At 37.6% G+C, this 13,727-nt stretch overlaps 1 protein-coding gene across 2 annotated transcripts; it reads left to right on the forward strand.

Annotated features, from left to right (window-relative positions):
- The first annotated feature begins 790 nt into the window (after positions 1-790).
- Positions 791-13,398, forward strand: LOC143282948 (citramalyl-CoA lyase, mitochondrial-like). Of its 2 annotated transcripts, none has more exons than XM_076588866.1 (7): positions 791-1,109; positions 3,410-3,770; positions 4,645-4,836; positions 5,667-5,862; positions 8,468-8,581; positions 9,553-9,731; positions 10,290-13,398. In XM_076588866.1, the coding sequence occupies exons 2-7, from the start codon at positions 3,477-3,479 to the stop codon at positions 10,392-10,394; spliced, it is 1,080 nt and encodes a 359-aa protein (XP_076444981.1). In that variant the 5' UTR covers positions 791-1,109; positions 3,410-3,476; the 3' UTR covers positions 10,395-13,398. The 2 variants fall into 2 exon arrangements, with proteins under 2 accessions (XP_076444981.1, XP_076444980.1); XM_076588865.1 differs by having other exon boundaries at positions 792-1,124.
- Positions 13,399-13,727: the final 329 nt, after the last annotated feature.

Below are 13,727 nucleotides of genomic sequence, written 5' to 3' on the forward strand. Positions count from 1 at the left end.
TGGAGGATAATTCGAGGGATGTGGGCACTGATCTAAAAATAATATTTTTATACAAGTGGGATATCGGGTGTGTTCGCATCTTCAGCTTCGCCAATCCAACTTTCACTTTTCACTGCGTTGACGGCCACAATCATCAATTTGATTTTTACGCCGTTTTTTGTTGGGTTGCGATGAAAGAAAAACAAGCTACAGAAAGCGACAGACCTATTAGTGAGGATGAAAACCTACTCCTACTCTAAGTGGGTTCTCCAACAGGCTACTATCACTTCACTTTTTGCCCTTCCGAGCTAGCCGGTCCCTGGCTGATCTAAGACAGCAGGGCCCCAAAAATAAATTAAAAAACCCAAAAATATTAGGGTAAGAGAGGGGGTGAGGAGGAGGAGGTGGGAAGGGGGGGGGGGGTAGGGGACCTCTAATTAACTACTGATTGGGGGGCACCCTAGACTTAAAGGTGTCCAAGGTGTCTGTTGCTATAGCTGTTTCAGGCAGGTTGTTCCAGTCACGTATCGTTATGGGGAAGAAGGAATATTGCCTGTATTGGGTTTTACACCGGATCTGGTTGACTACCGAAGCGGTCCCCGGGAATACACCCGACCGGCACAGCCCTAGCCTAGTTATATAGCTGAATCTTTAAAAAAAATTTCGTTAACACATTTCAGCGATGATTATGCTTAGGTGAATAACGAAGCATGAGTAAAACCGAACGAAAACGTCTGTAGCAGACGACACTGCTAAAAATTGTAGAATTACAGGGGACGTAACTTCGACGAAACATAGACACTGTGGACGAAAGCAGCGAATAACCTTGACCTTTAACCTTCAGTAACATCGAAGGGCATTGCACTCTGCAAATGGGAAGTGATTTCTCAACTGGACAACAATTTCATTTTTGTTTCTCGCAGTGGGATATGAAAAGTGTAGTACTAGGCACTGGTTGTGACGGGGGAGGGCAAAGGGCTATCACTTGCTCCACTCGGCTATGAGTTTGAATGGGTGTAGAGATAAAGAGTATACAGTGACGTCACAATTGCGTCACTTGCAAGTCGCAAAACACATCGCAGAAGCTGTCTTCATTTCCTTTATGAGAGAGTGGCTCAGGAACGGGACAGGTTTGACTTGCCAAGGTTTTTTTGAATCTCTCTCTCTTTTTTTAAAGACTTAAATGTATCAGATCCTGTTGTTTCTAAACTGCTGGGATCTCACAATGCATAGTTAAAGAGAAATGCTAGCGCTGATCACGGTAAAAGACTTATTTTACAATGGAAAACTGGCTTCTGTAAACAAGGTTGTTTTGTGTGACCCAGCTGCGCTGCTTTACGGAAAATGCAATGCCTGTACCGTTGTTAATGACTTGATGCATAAACTTGCGCGAAAAATAAAGTAAGACTTTGGGAAACCTTTTATTTGTGGCTTGTATACAGAACAGTTGATAGACCATGACGGCTGCCGATGCTCTTCATGCATTCGAGAGTTGTCTTTTCTTAGCACTTTCGATCTTGAATACAACACGAAGACTTTACCAAAATTAATCATTGGCAGAGGAGAAAGTATTGATAAATTTTCTTATACTTCCAATGGTTATGTGTCGCAATGAAGATTGCAAACAAAATTGCAATATTTTGGTCTATCACAGTATCAGGCAAAATATTAGGTTGAAATAAAGAAAAACAAATTATGCTCCAAGAAAGTACAAATCAACTAGTCAAATGGACAGAGACGTGGCAAATTAAGTTTAACAATGAAAATTTTTAAGTACTTCTTGTTGGTAAAGATAACCCAAAATACACATCATATCAACTCTGATGATATAGAAGAAACTGAGTTGGAAAAGGATTTGGGAATTTTAATGGATAAAAATTTAACATTTGAAAAGCACATTAATGCTACAGTAATAAAAAAAAAAATAAAATAATAAAAATAAAATAAAGAAGAAAAGAAAAAAAAAGCAAATAGAATAGCAGGCATGATCATCCATTTTATCCGCTATAAAAATAAAGATGTCAGGGTGCCATTATTTAAATCAGTAGTAAAACCAATACTGGAATATGGTGGTAATGTGGTATGGTCCCCTTACCTTAGAAAACATATTGACTTGATTTAAAATGTACATAGAAGATCTACCAAACAAATTATAGGGATACGTAGTATGCCCTATGAAGAGAAACTAACTAGTTTTAAACTCCCAAGCCTGGAATATGGAAGGTTAAGGGGTGATATGATTGAGACATACAAGATTCTACATGGACATTATGACAAAATCTTTTCTCTCTAAAGGACAGTAACCATACCAGGGGACACCCACTAAAACTAATGAAGACACACCAAATCAAACCTTTTTTCACACTTTTTTGTTTTTTACTAACAGGGTTGTTAACTTATGGATTTTCACTGCAGGAACACTTAACAAATTTAAGAATTTATTAGATAAACACTGGAAGGATTATGGATTCCAAGTTAATTTCTCCATAGGAAGCTAGCCATAACATCAGTAACTGCACACTCCTGTATAAAGTTGAAGGGGGAAAAAAGTCCTAATGATCAGGCAAAAGGCTGATAAAGCCTAAAATCCGTGACACTTGATATGATATATGAATCAGTGATTTCCTTGAAAACCAGTAGCTGAAAGTTGGTGACATAATCCAGTTCAGATTCTGTGAATGGGCTGGTTGAATACCTCAGGAGAGCATACTTTGCCCCATTCTTTTTTTAATTTTTTAATTTTTAAATAAAATTTACAATACATTAAAAAAAAATACTGCCTTAAGTGATTTGCAGTTTATGTGAAATATTTGCAGATGACAGTAAAACATTTGTCTAGCAATCAAAATGTAATGCAGGACTTCTATGATGTGTTTCAACGGTCAGAATAACACACACACACACACGCGTGCGCGCGCACACACACACACACACACACACACACACACACACACACACTTTCTCTCTCTCTCTCTCTCTCTCTCTCTCTCTCTCTCTCTCTCTCTCTCTTATGCACACACACCAGCTCAGTTAATTTGATAATGATAATCACCTTGTTGACCTTGATAAAGGTGTTTATCTTAAAGAACTTACTGATGGAGGATGGGGGGAAGCAGTGAAAGGGTTGTATATAACAAGCCATCAGCAAGCTGCTGTAATTTCAAAATCACCAGAGCCAGTGCCCATCCTTACCTAGTATTATAACAGGTTCACATGCCTTTTACAGAATGCACTTGTGCATGTATGTGTGTGTGGCATATATGTGTGTGTGAATATATGCATTTCATTCTGCCATTTGCTATGGTTTTGGTTTATTATTCAAGAACAGATCACTCCATTTGTATAGTTTTATAGTGAAACTGCACATGCATTGTCTTCTAGAAATTGGATAAGGGCATTGAAATCAAATGTATTCATTTATTTTGTGCAGGTTCTTTCGCATTTACAGTGTTCGTGGTTGTGATTATTTGGATAATAGTGACATTTAGGCAGGCATCATGAATATCATCAAAAAAGCTGCTGTTGTATGTGGAAAGCTGGCGAGAAACCCCAGAACAAACTTTTGTCATCTGCTTTTGCAAGATGGTTCTTGCTCAAAAATAGTGGTGCCTGTTGCTGTGAGACGGAGATACAGTTCAGTGGGGAATCTGGACACGGACCGCAGATATGTTCCCAGACGTACCCTCCTCTACATTCCAGGACATGACTTGAGGAAACTGAGAAAAGTGCCAGAATTGGATGTTGACTGCGCTGTCTTGGAATGTGAAGATGGAGTTGCACATGACATGAAGGTGGGCAAAGTCAGAAGATGGTGTGAAGGGAGAGGGCTGTACAAAAGTTTAGTGCCATATATAACTGAAGATACTAAGAAAGTTTAAATTACCCATTAGTGTCGGTTTTCATCAGGAATGTTTTACTTTTTTTTATATCCAGCTCAAAGCAACCTTTTTTTCTTTTTCCATGGTTCTGTTTTTAAAGATCTTGTAACATTCATGCCACATGATTAAAAATTTTTGTGTGGCTGTGGTTTGGGTGTGTGACTTTGATTATAATATCGCCTGAACTTAAAAAGTGGAAAACATTTAGATCTGCCTGTTCATATTTTTTTAGGCTTGGAGCTGATTTAAGGCATGTGGCAGGCATAGTAATTGATATATCATTGTTTTTGTATGTGTGCTTACATGAAATATAAGTTGTATCACTAGTAATAATAAATGAAATGTAAGTAGAAATGAAAAAAAAACAAGAACCCAAAAAACAAAAGAGATTTATATGGTGCTAACAGAGTCAATAAACACTTATCACAACTTTTTACAATTATGCCAAAAGTGCATAGAAATAGCGACACAAGCAAATTAGCAATAAAATTTTTAAAAAAAGGGGGGGGGGGGGGGACAAATACAGATATAGTCTGTAAGACATGCAGGTACTGTCACATTTTCAGTCATTCACATGACTGCTTGCACACACACATGTACTTAAAAAAACATATACGCATATTCACAGTTTCTCATAAGCAGTAGGAAAAAAAAAAAGACAAGAATTATTAGTTTTGAGATGTGTCCAGTGGATGAACAGGGACATATGCACAGAAACAGGCAGTCAGATAAGTATAAAAAAAAAATGCAGTGACACATGACGATGTGCACTTTTTAATGTTGACAGGCAGAGGCCCGTAAAAACATCTGCATGATGCTGGATGAGTTGGGCGAAGTAGAAGGAATGGACATTGCTGTGCGGGTCAACTCAGTTGGCAGTGGACTTATGAACGAAGACCTAAAAGTCATCATGAAAGCCCATCATCTTCCACAAACTATTCTGCTTCCCAAGGTTGACACCGTAGACGATGTTGTGCTGGTATGTGTTAATGTCTAATTATAACAGTTGTGGTGACAGTAGATATGGTATTGTATAACTTTTTTTTCACAGCAGATTTCTGTGCATGAAATTCAGGCTGCTTTCCCCAGGGAGAGCACATTGCCACTGTGATGTGACACTTGTTTTACTGTCACTCAGAGTGGATTTTTCTAAGAATTTTGCCAGGCACAACCATTTTGTTGCTACGAGTTCTTTCACATGTGCAAAGTGTATGCTGCGCATGGAATCTGTTTATTGTCTCATCCGAAAGATTAGCATCCAGACTACCACTCAAGGTCGAGTGGAGGGGGGGAGTAAAGATCTGGTGTGGATGAAACTGTTATCTGATCTGGTGTGGATGAACCTGTTACTCACTGGAATCTGTTATACAACTTATAGTTATGGTGTTGTGTTGTGTGTGTGTGTGTGTGTGTGTGTGTGTGTGTAAATGTATGTATGTGTATGCACTTTCCATGCACAAACCAACTTTCAAACAAGCTCTGACTTTTAGTATAACATGCCAGCCCTGTCCGTGTCTCACCCTACCCCAGTATACAGAAATATTTCACAATCACCATTTACAAAGTTCATATTGGTTCAGTGAATAGAACTCACTCAAAACACTTTTCCTGAATCTTTTCAGTTAGGAGGGGGGGGGGGGGGGGGGGTGAGGGGGGCAGATATGCAATGCAGAGATGAAGTTGAAAAATGTTATTTTCTAAGACTATACAGGTACTGATTTTGTATGATTGCCTGCACAACGTCTTCATTGTTGCTCATTGTTGCTTTATTGTTTCTCATGCAGTGACATTGTTTTTACATTTGTTCAGTTCACCAGTCAGTTTCGCTCAGCAGTGGGCAGTCGTACAGGGGGTTACTGTCCCCACCTTATCACCTACGTGGAAAGCGCAGAAGGACTGAGGAATATGGAAGATGTCCTGGACAGAGCTCAGGATTTCTCCAAACAGGGAATTTACCACCTGGATGGCGTGGTGTTTGGTTCAGATGACTTCTGTGCAGATATTGGTCTGTATTTTTATTTTTATTTTTTTACCTGTGTTTACAGAAAAAAAGAGTTGTGTATGTGTGTGTCAGTGGTTCCTTTTATGTTTAAAATTGGTATTTCCTCAGCAGCTGGAAGTATTAGAGAAACCAGTCCAGACAAGATGGAAGATAGCAAGCAATAAAACCATCACTGTTGTAAAGATGCTGCTTTTGGTTCATAGTCATGGTTGTTGATAAAAAAAAACTTTCACAGGGTTTAGGTTTCATGTTGATCATTGGTCATTGACGCATATAATTTTAAAATGACCCATTGATGTGACAGTTGATCGGTCAGTTGACTCATTAATTTTTCATAAAATCAGTCATGCTAGTAAAGGGGTTTTGTAGTTTTCTCTTATTCTCTCATAAAACAATCATGATAGCAGTTTCTGAAATGAGGTACGCTTATGCAAAGACATTATCTTGACAGAATACAGTGCCAGTTTAGCTTTTTATGTTTCCACAAGTGTCCATGATTGAGGATGGCTTCGATACACGCAGAACATTTTGCCATAATAAATCATCATCCGCGTTGTGGAGCATGCTGCCGAAAGTAGCTGCCCAGTGTCAGAAAAATAGAAAGAGTGTACAGAACAGTTGCAGTCTCTTCCATCCTGCACACCTCTGGAGAGTTGAATCGAAATATTTCTTTGGCGTTTGTAGGTGCTTACTTTGTTCATGTTATGTAAGAGTGTGGCACATTTGAGTAAAATTGAGAGCTCATCAAGATATGCACAAGTGCACCTTTTTGTGCATGAATGTTTTTATTTAGTTTTTTACTTACATGTACTGACATATAAAAAAGAATATGATGGTATCTTTAACATGCATTTGAACTTCTTTGGGCATTTACATAAGAACGGAATAAAACAAGTCCACACAGGATTATGCAGGCATGGTACGTTAGGAAATTCTACAAACATTTTGCAACTGTCGAGATGAGGATTCCCACAAGCAGAGGAAAGTAATTCCTAAAACAATGTACCTGTGACAGTTACATGTTGTAGATCTGATGTTTTCCAGCTGTACTGCTTTGCTTTTGTTTCTACATTTTCCTTTGTATTCACTGGACCATAGTGTTGGCATTTATCAGTATTTCGGTACCAACCTGACTCCCCTGATGACTACCCAATCAAACTAACCTTATGCATTGAATAACTTTCAAATACAATGGGAGTTAATTCTTGGAATTTGTAAGAAAAGAAAAGAAAGAAAAAAAGCATGGAAGGGAAGCAGTATTTTACATTATGCTAATATGTGAAAATCATGATGCAAATAAGCTCAAAGGAAAGAAAACACATATCATCGTTTATGAAAATTGATTCAACTCTTTCCTGTCAGTTCTCCTTGTGATTTTCTGAAACAGGTTGTCAGATTGCATGGAAAAGGAAAGAAGGACAGCTGCAGTTGTTTGTGTTAGCCTCCTCCTCCTTGCCTCTGATTCCTAACTTTAATCTGTGGTACAAGTCTGAATTGAATCGAAAGAGGAACGTTGAAAGTAGAGGTTTGCCAGAAACATGAATTTACTTGTGTTACACTGGCTGTAGCAGCAATTGGTAATTCATTTAATTTCTTAACATCCAGTCACACTTTCGATGCGCAACTGCATAAATGTAGCTGTCAAATTCACTTTGCCACACAGATAATGATCAGACACAGACACTTGTTCTTTTGACAAACATTGTAAGATCTTAACAACCAACTTTAGCCGAAACAGTTTTCAAAGTTAGTGGCTATGCAGAAATACCTCTATAAACTATAAAATATATTCAACTTGATTGAAATAAACATCATTATTTGAATTTTCATTTTTAAGAGCAGATGTAAGAACACACACACACACACACACACACACACATATGTGTATATATATATATATATATATATATATGTGTGTGTGTGTGTGTGCGTGTGTGTGTGTGTGTGTGTGTGTGTGTGCCAGACCATTGTCCTCAATGCTTTTTGTCAGTCGCAAATGTCAGTACTCTTTTGTTCAGCTGTTCCAGTTCAGAAATGTGTGAAAGTAAAGACTATGATGTCTCTCTTTCTTTTTTTCTCTCTCTCTCTTTGTTTTTCCATTCAGTAATCCTTAAGATATTGTTATAAATATGAGTGGAAACTTATGATTCATGAAGGCATTACCTCATTTGTTTTTATTTTATCTTATTATTTTTGTTTGTTTGTTCACCTTAAAGCTTGTTACTGATTTTGTGAAGCCATTCCTTTTATTCTTTATCAGTTGTTCAGATATGAAATATTACATAGCTTATGCAATCCTGTCACTTCAGTCAGATCTTTTTATTATGTACATTTGCTAGAGCATTCAGAACTTTATGCTATCTTGTCACTTCAGTTAGATCTATCCTTTTATTATAATTATGCAAGTGCAAGAGCATTCAGAACACTTTTCACAAAGTGATGGAAACTTTGTGTAAAGAAAAAGAATAACAGATATTCCAGGTTACCCGTTCTTCACTTTCAGTTTTAAGGCTTTGAACTAACCACACATTCCAAATATTTTTCAAGTTTGGCAGATGTCTGAACTGACTTGTGTTTGATTCAAGTTCCACTGATTTTTTGTTTTCAGGAGCAATGAGAACAACAGATGCATTAGAGCTGACATATGTTCGCCAGAAGATTGTGACAATTGCAAGAGGCCATCGAATACAGGCCATTGATATGGTCTACATTGACTATAAAGGTATTGGTGTTAGCAGATTGAGGTTATCCACATTGACTTTAAAAGCATTAGTATTAGTAGGGTAAATTTCTTAGTTATTGTCCACATTAACAATAGAGATATATGAACCAGTTTGTTTTTGTTATTTCTTTTATCGATATTGAGCATAAAGCTATCAGTGTTTTGGAAAATGAAATTTAGAATCAATTTTACAGTGTCAGCAGTTCAGTTTCTTTCTTCTGTCCACATTGACTATGGTGTCAGTGTTAGCAAGACAGGGTTTTTTTTGTTGTTTCCTTATACTTTGGGTTTACATTGACAATAAAAGAAACAATGTTAGCAGTGCAAAATTTTGTTTTGTCTACACTGGTAGCAAGACAAATTTCCCAATCCTGTTCTCTTTGACTGTAAGAATAAGTGTTTGTTGTACACAATTATTTCATGTACTTTCAAAGCATATTGTTTGATAGATATTGGGTTGTGCTGACGTGACTTTTAGATTGTGGAATTGCCAGTATTTTCATATTATTTGTTACTTACAGTGCACTGTATAATTGTTTGTATATGTTATATATGTGTGTGCTTATTTATATGCAGTAGACTGACCAAGAATAATTAAAACTGGGCTTTGACAGAGAACAGTTTCCTCTGACACCATTCACTTAGAAAAAAAAAGGCATGTCTGATAGTATGTTTGAAATCAGGGGAGTCCTTGCCTGTTATACCCAAACTAGTTCTCATCTCTGTGTTTTTTGTCCACTAAGTTTGGTTACATTTTTTACATTATCTCTTTCATATTTAGTTTCTTTACATGTTGTCCACAAAGCTTCCAAGGCAGCTCATGTTTTTTTGCCTGGATAGACCATGAAAAACCAAGTTTCAAGAACTTTATTTTGAAAAGGGTAAATGTTTTCTTGTTCTTATTAGCTTTCTTATCTTACCCTTTCCCCAAATTATCAGCTTCACTACGTTTTCATTCACACTTCTGACAGACCTTGAAGGCCTGAGGCTGCAGTCAGAGGAAGGAGCACGTGACGGTTACACAGGAAAACAAATCATCCACCCCAATCAGGCGGCCACTGTCCGTGAGGCCTTTACCCCTAGTCCAGAACGAGTGGATTGGGCTACAAAACTCATTGAAGCCTTTGAGCAACATCAGAAGAGTGGACAGGCAAGATGTCTTTGGTTGTTTTTAGGTGTATTACATGTCATGAGAATTTGATCGGGGTTCCAGTATTCAAAGCAAGTTGCATCGTTTTTGGGGGGAATGATCTGAAGGACATATTTACATATGAAAAAAAAATCAGGAAAGAAGAAAGAAAAGACAGAAGGGAAAAAAGTACATATCAGGTGATATATACATCTTTCCGTGACATGTATATTGATATTATTGTTCTTTTTCATATGGAGCATGGTGGGTTGAGATAAGAAATCTTTTTCCTTTTGGGGAATGATGACTCCTGTTCGAATTGATGTACAGGATCAGTCAAAAGAACTGTCACTAGTGTTTAGTTTCACACCGGAAGCATTAACTTTCAATTTACCTTTATTATATAATGTACTTCAGTTCTTTAATCATGCCGAAACTTCAAAACACTATAAATACGTTTAAAATGTTTATAATCATTATTTGCTTACACTTGAATATGGGATTTAAAGGTAGAACGAAAATTCTTGCATTTTTTAAAGTGTTAACAGGAATTTGATGCAAGCTTTTCTTGTTTTGCAGGGAGCATTTATATTCCGTGGCCACATGATTGACAGACCCCTGCTGCTCCAGGCAAGGAATGTGTTACAGACTGTGGAGAATGTGAAAAAAACTCCATCAAAGTGAAAAGTGTGACATCAACAAACACTGAACAGAATTCCTCCCTTTTCGTTTTTTGCTCACAAGACAGCTCCAGACACTGCAGGTTTGGAGCTGAGGGTACTAGAATTCCTTTAAAAAAAAATTTTTTTTAATCAAAAAAAACAGTTCTGAATATACGAGTACTATGCCACAGCTGAAATTTGTTTGCTTCAAGACAAGTTTAAGGTATCGCTTTTATGTTTGCCTAAAGCAGCAATTCGGCTGTTGACTGACTAGCAAAGAGTGCCACCAGTAAAAAACAGTTGAGATCTTTCGTTCCATTCATGGACCTCATACTTCAAGTTCACTGTTACATTAAAAGCCTCTGGCATGAGGAGTGGAAAACTCATACTGACCAAAGGATGTTTTAGGTCCGTCCAGATTTAACAGGTTCTCTTCCAACTGATTTTAGTTGTTGCAGAGAGGACACTGTTTAACCAGTTGCATATATGTTGTACTATTCTCACCAAGTGGCATCTTCTGAAGGGTGAAGGCACTCTGTGATATTTTCCATGTTATCAGCCCTATACTGTGAAGCATTCTCTTACTGACTGCTGGGCATGACATCAGACTCAAGCTCTTTGCTGCTTATTTTGTGAAGACACTGTGTCATAATGATCCACCAATGGTTCTCTTTGACATTTTAAAGGAAGTGATTTTTTTTCATAATCTAATCTGATTGTGATCTGGACCAAGGAGAGATTTTTAAGTGGACTTTATTTATTTACGTATGTGATATGTATGTATTGCTTAAAGCCTGGTTAACTGCAAAGGCCATATCAGGGCTGAAAACTGTAAATAATGATCCTGTGGAACATGGAGGGGAAAAAAAAATTAAAAACTCCTGAAATGAAAATTAGGCACAGGTATAGTCATAAGGAGGTGCCAAGGCAGAGTTGGTTAGGCATTGGACTTCAGATTCTGTGTTCACCAGTTTTCAGCATTTAAGGCCGTTTTCGAGCATGTTGTATCCTTGGGAAAGGCACATTGCTCTTATTTTCCTCACTCCATCTAGGTATGAATGGGTAGCTGACTTCAGTCAGGGAAGGTTAAAATGGCAGGAGAGGATCAGGCACCGCCTTCTTATGCTGAATCCTACACACAGTGGATATGAATTCACTGCCCTGATGGCTGAAGAAGGCTATAGGATCTTTAACCTTAACCTTTTTTTTAACAGCCGTATTAATGCATATAAACCTAGAATGATATAATAACAGACATATTTTTTTAAAAAGCAATTGTCAACAGGCACCTCACACATACTCTGTGCAAAAAAACAACAAAAAAACCCTACAAAAAACAACTGAAAAACTTGCTAAAACGCCCAATCATCAATTCAGTCCAGAAAAAGACCGACATTATTCAAACTTTCTTGAAATAAGTTTGATGAATGGACCAGCAGGGCATACAATAAGAAACGAAGAGATGACAGAAAGAAAAGGAAAAGGCCAGAAACAAAGACCATGGTAGAAAAAAACGAAATTTCAAGCACAGAATACCCTGTTACGGAATATATTTATAAAGAAAAGAAAAGAAGCCCTGGCATCCCCACAGGGGGAAGAGGAGTCTGGAAAGAAAGTGCTGAATAAAAGTGTCTTGTGTGTATGTGTGCGTGTCTATAGATGAAATGGAGGCAAATTTGATTTCTCAATATAGTGTTCAAAGAATATTGATCATCCCTGCTATCTGAGTTGGTCACTTGATTTGTTTTGCTGTTTGTGCTTGTGTCTCTGGAACAGAACAAACAAGTAACAGTTGTACAAGTTTCAATTTTAAGAAGGCGTCACAACATGCAAACAGATCCATACATCACATCTGCTTCAGACATACAAAAAACAAATAATAGAAGCAGATGCCTGACCGACATATAAACCCAACACACTGGTCAGGCCTTGAGAGCTTACAAAGTTCTTGCATATAGCAAAGTGCATGTGTATGAAAACTTTACAAAATTACATACTTTTTTAAAGCATACTTTTCTTGGCAGTTTGTGCCCAGTTGTAAATAGGCGATGTTGCCGGCCTAGTTTTGTTTTGACATTGTACGTTCTGCCTGTGTCACATTGATGACAACATGGTAGGCTGTTCAAATGATATTTCAACAGGCGAAAGTCACACAGGCTAAGTGTGTGTTTTTGCTAAATATTACTGAATCAGCACGAGTGCGGTATCGTCCATTTTTATGATTCTAAATTGCATATGACTTGGCATTTCATAGCAAAGTTCAAAACCACATTTCTAGGAGCTTTAAAGTTAACAATTTATTTGAATAAGGTAACATAATCCCTTTCTGGCTTATGTGAAAACAGTGTGAGTCTGTGTAATTACCCTGAATTGGTTGTCTGAGGAGGAGGAAGGTGGCAGAATGGTTAAGACTCCGCTGCCAATACAGAGAGTCCATTAGGGTATGGGTTTGAATCCTGCTCTCACCCTTTCTCCCAAGTTTGAATGGAAAATAAAACTGACATCTAGTCATCTGGATGAGACAATAAACTGAAGTCCTGTGTGCAGCCCACACTTGGCGCACTGAAAAAGAACCCATGGCAATGAGTCTTGTCCTCTGGCAAAATTCTGTTGAGGAAACCCACTCTGATGGGTACACAAATATATATAAGCATGCATTCAAGGCCTGACTAAGTGTGTTGGGTTATGCTGTTGGTAAGGCATCTGCCTAGCAGATAAGTGTAGCATATATGGATCTGTCCAAACACTGTGACGCCTCCTTGAGAAACAAACTGGTTGACTGTGTGCATGTGTGTGTGTGTTTAACCACCCACTCCTATTCAAAATATAGACAGATGTGTGAGAGTCTGTGATGTCTTAACTTTTCATGTTATGCTGGTTTAATATGTTAATAAGCATTACTGACAGATTGGTGAGACTCTGTGATGTCTTTACTTTTCATGTTGTGCTGGTTTTAAACGTTACTGATCATTATCCTCCATGTTCAAAATGGTTGCCAAAAGGATTTCATTAAACTTGAAATGTGTTTTGTATATGTACACATTTATGAGCATGTCTGTTCTGTTTCAGGTCCTTTTTATGCTCTTTTTCCCTTTTTTTTTCTTTTAAGAACTGACTGAAAGAGATGGCAACAATTTTTGTTCATGTAACTTACTGCTTTTTTTTCTGTCCTCATTCAATTAAACAACTTTAAATGTTTCTTCTTAAGCAACATTAAACTGACACACCTTATTTTCTAAAGCTTCTGTTCACAGAAACTGCATCTGTCTTAATTAGCACTTTGCCTGCCGAACATTTTAACAACTGTCATTCCTATGTGCCGAGAAAAAACTCAGGATTTCTACCTAAGTGCAAA

Source organism: Babylonia areolata, chromosome 6 (genome assembly GCF_041734735.1).
Source record: "Babylonia areolata isolate BAREFJ2019XMU chromosome 6, ASM4173473v1, whole genome shotgun sequence".
NCBI lineage: Eukaryota > Metazoa > Mollusca > Gastropoda > Neogastropoda > Buccinidae > Babylonia > Babylonia areolata.

Coding starts and splice junctions, on each gene's coding strand:
- LOC143282948 (XM_076588866.1), top strand. CDS start 3,477: ATGAATATCATCAAAAAAGCTGCTGTTGTATGTGGAAAGCTGGCGAGA. Junction 3,771..4,644: donor GAGTTGCACATGACATGAAG/GTGGGCAAAGTC, acceptor TAATGTTGACAG/GCAGAGGCCCGTAAAAACAT. Junction 4,837..5,666: donor CCGTAGACGATGTTGTGCTG/GTATGTGTTAAT, acceptor ACATTTGTTCAG/TTCACCAGTCAGTTTCGCTC.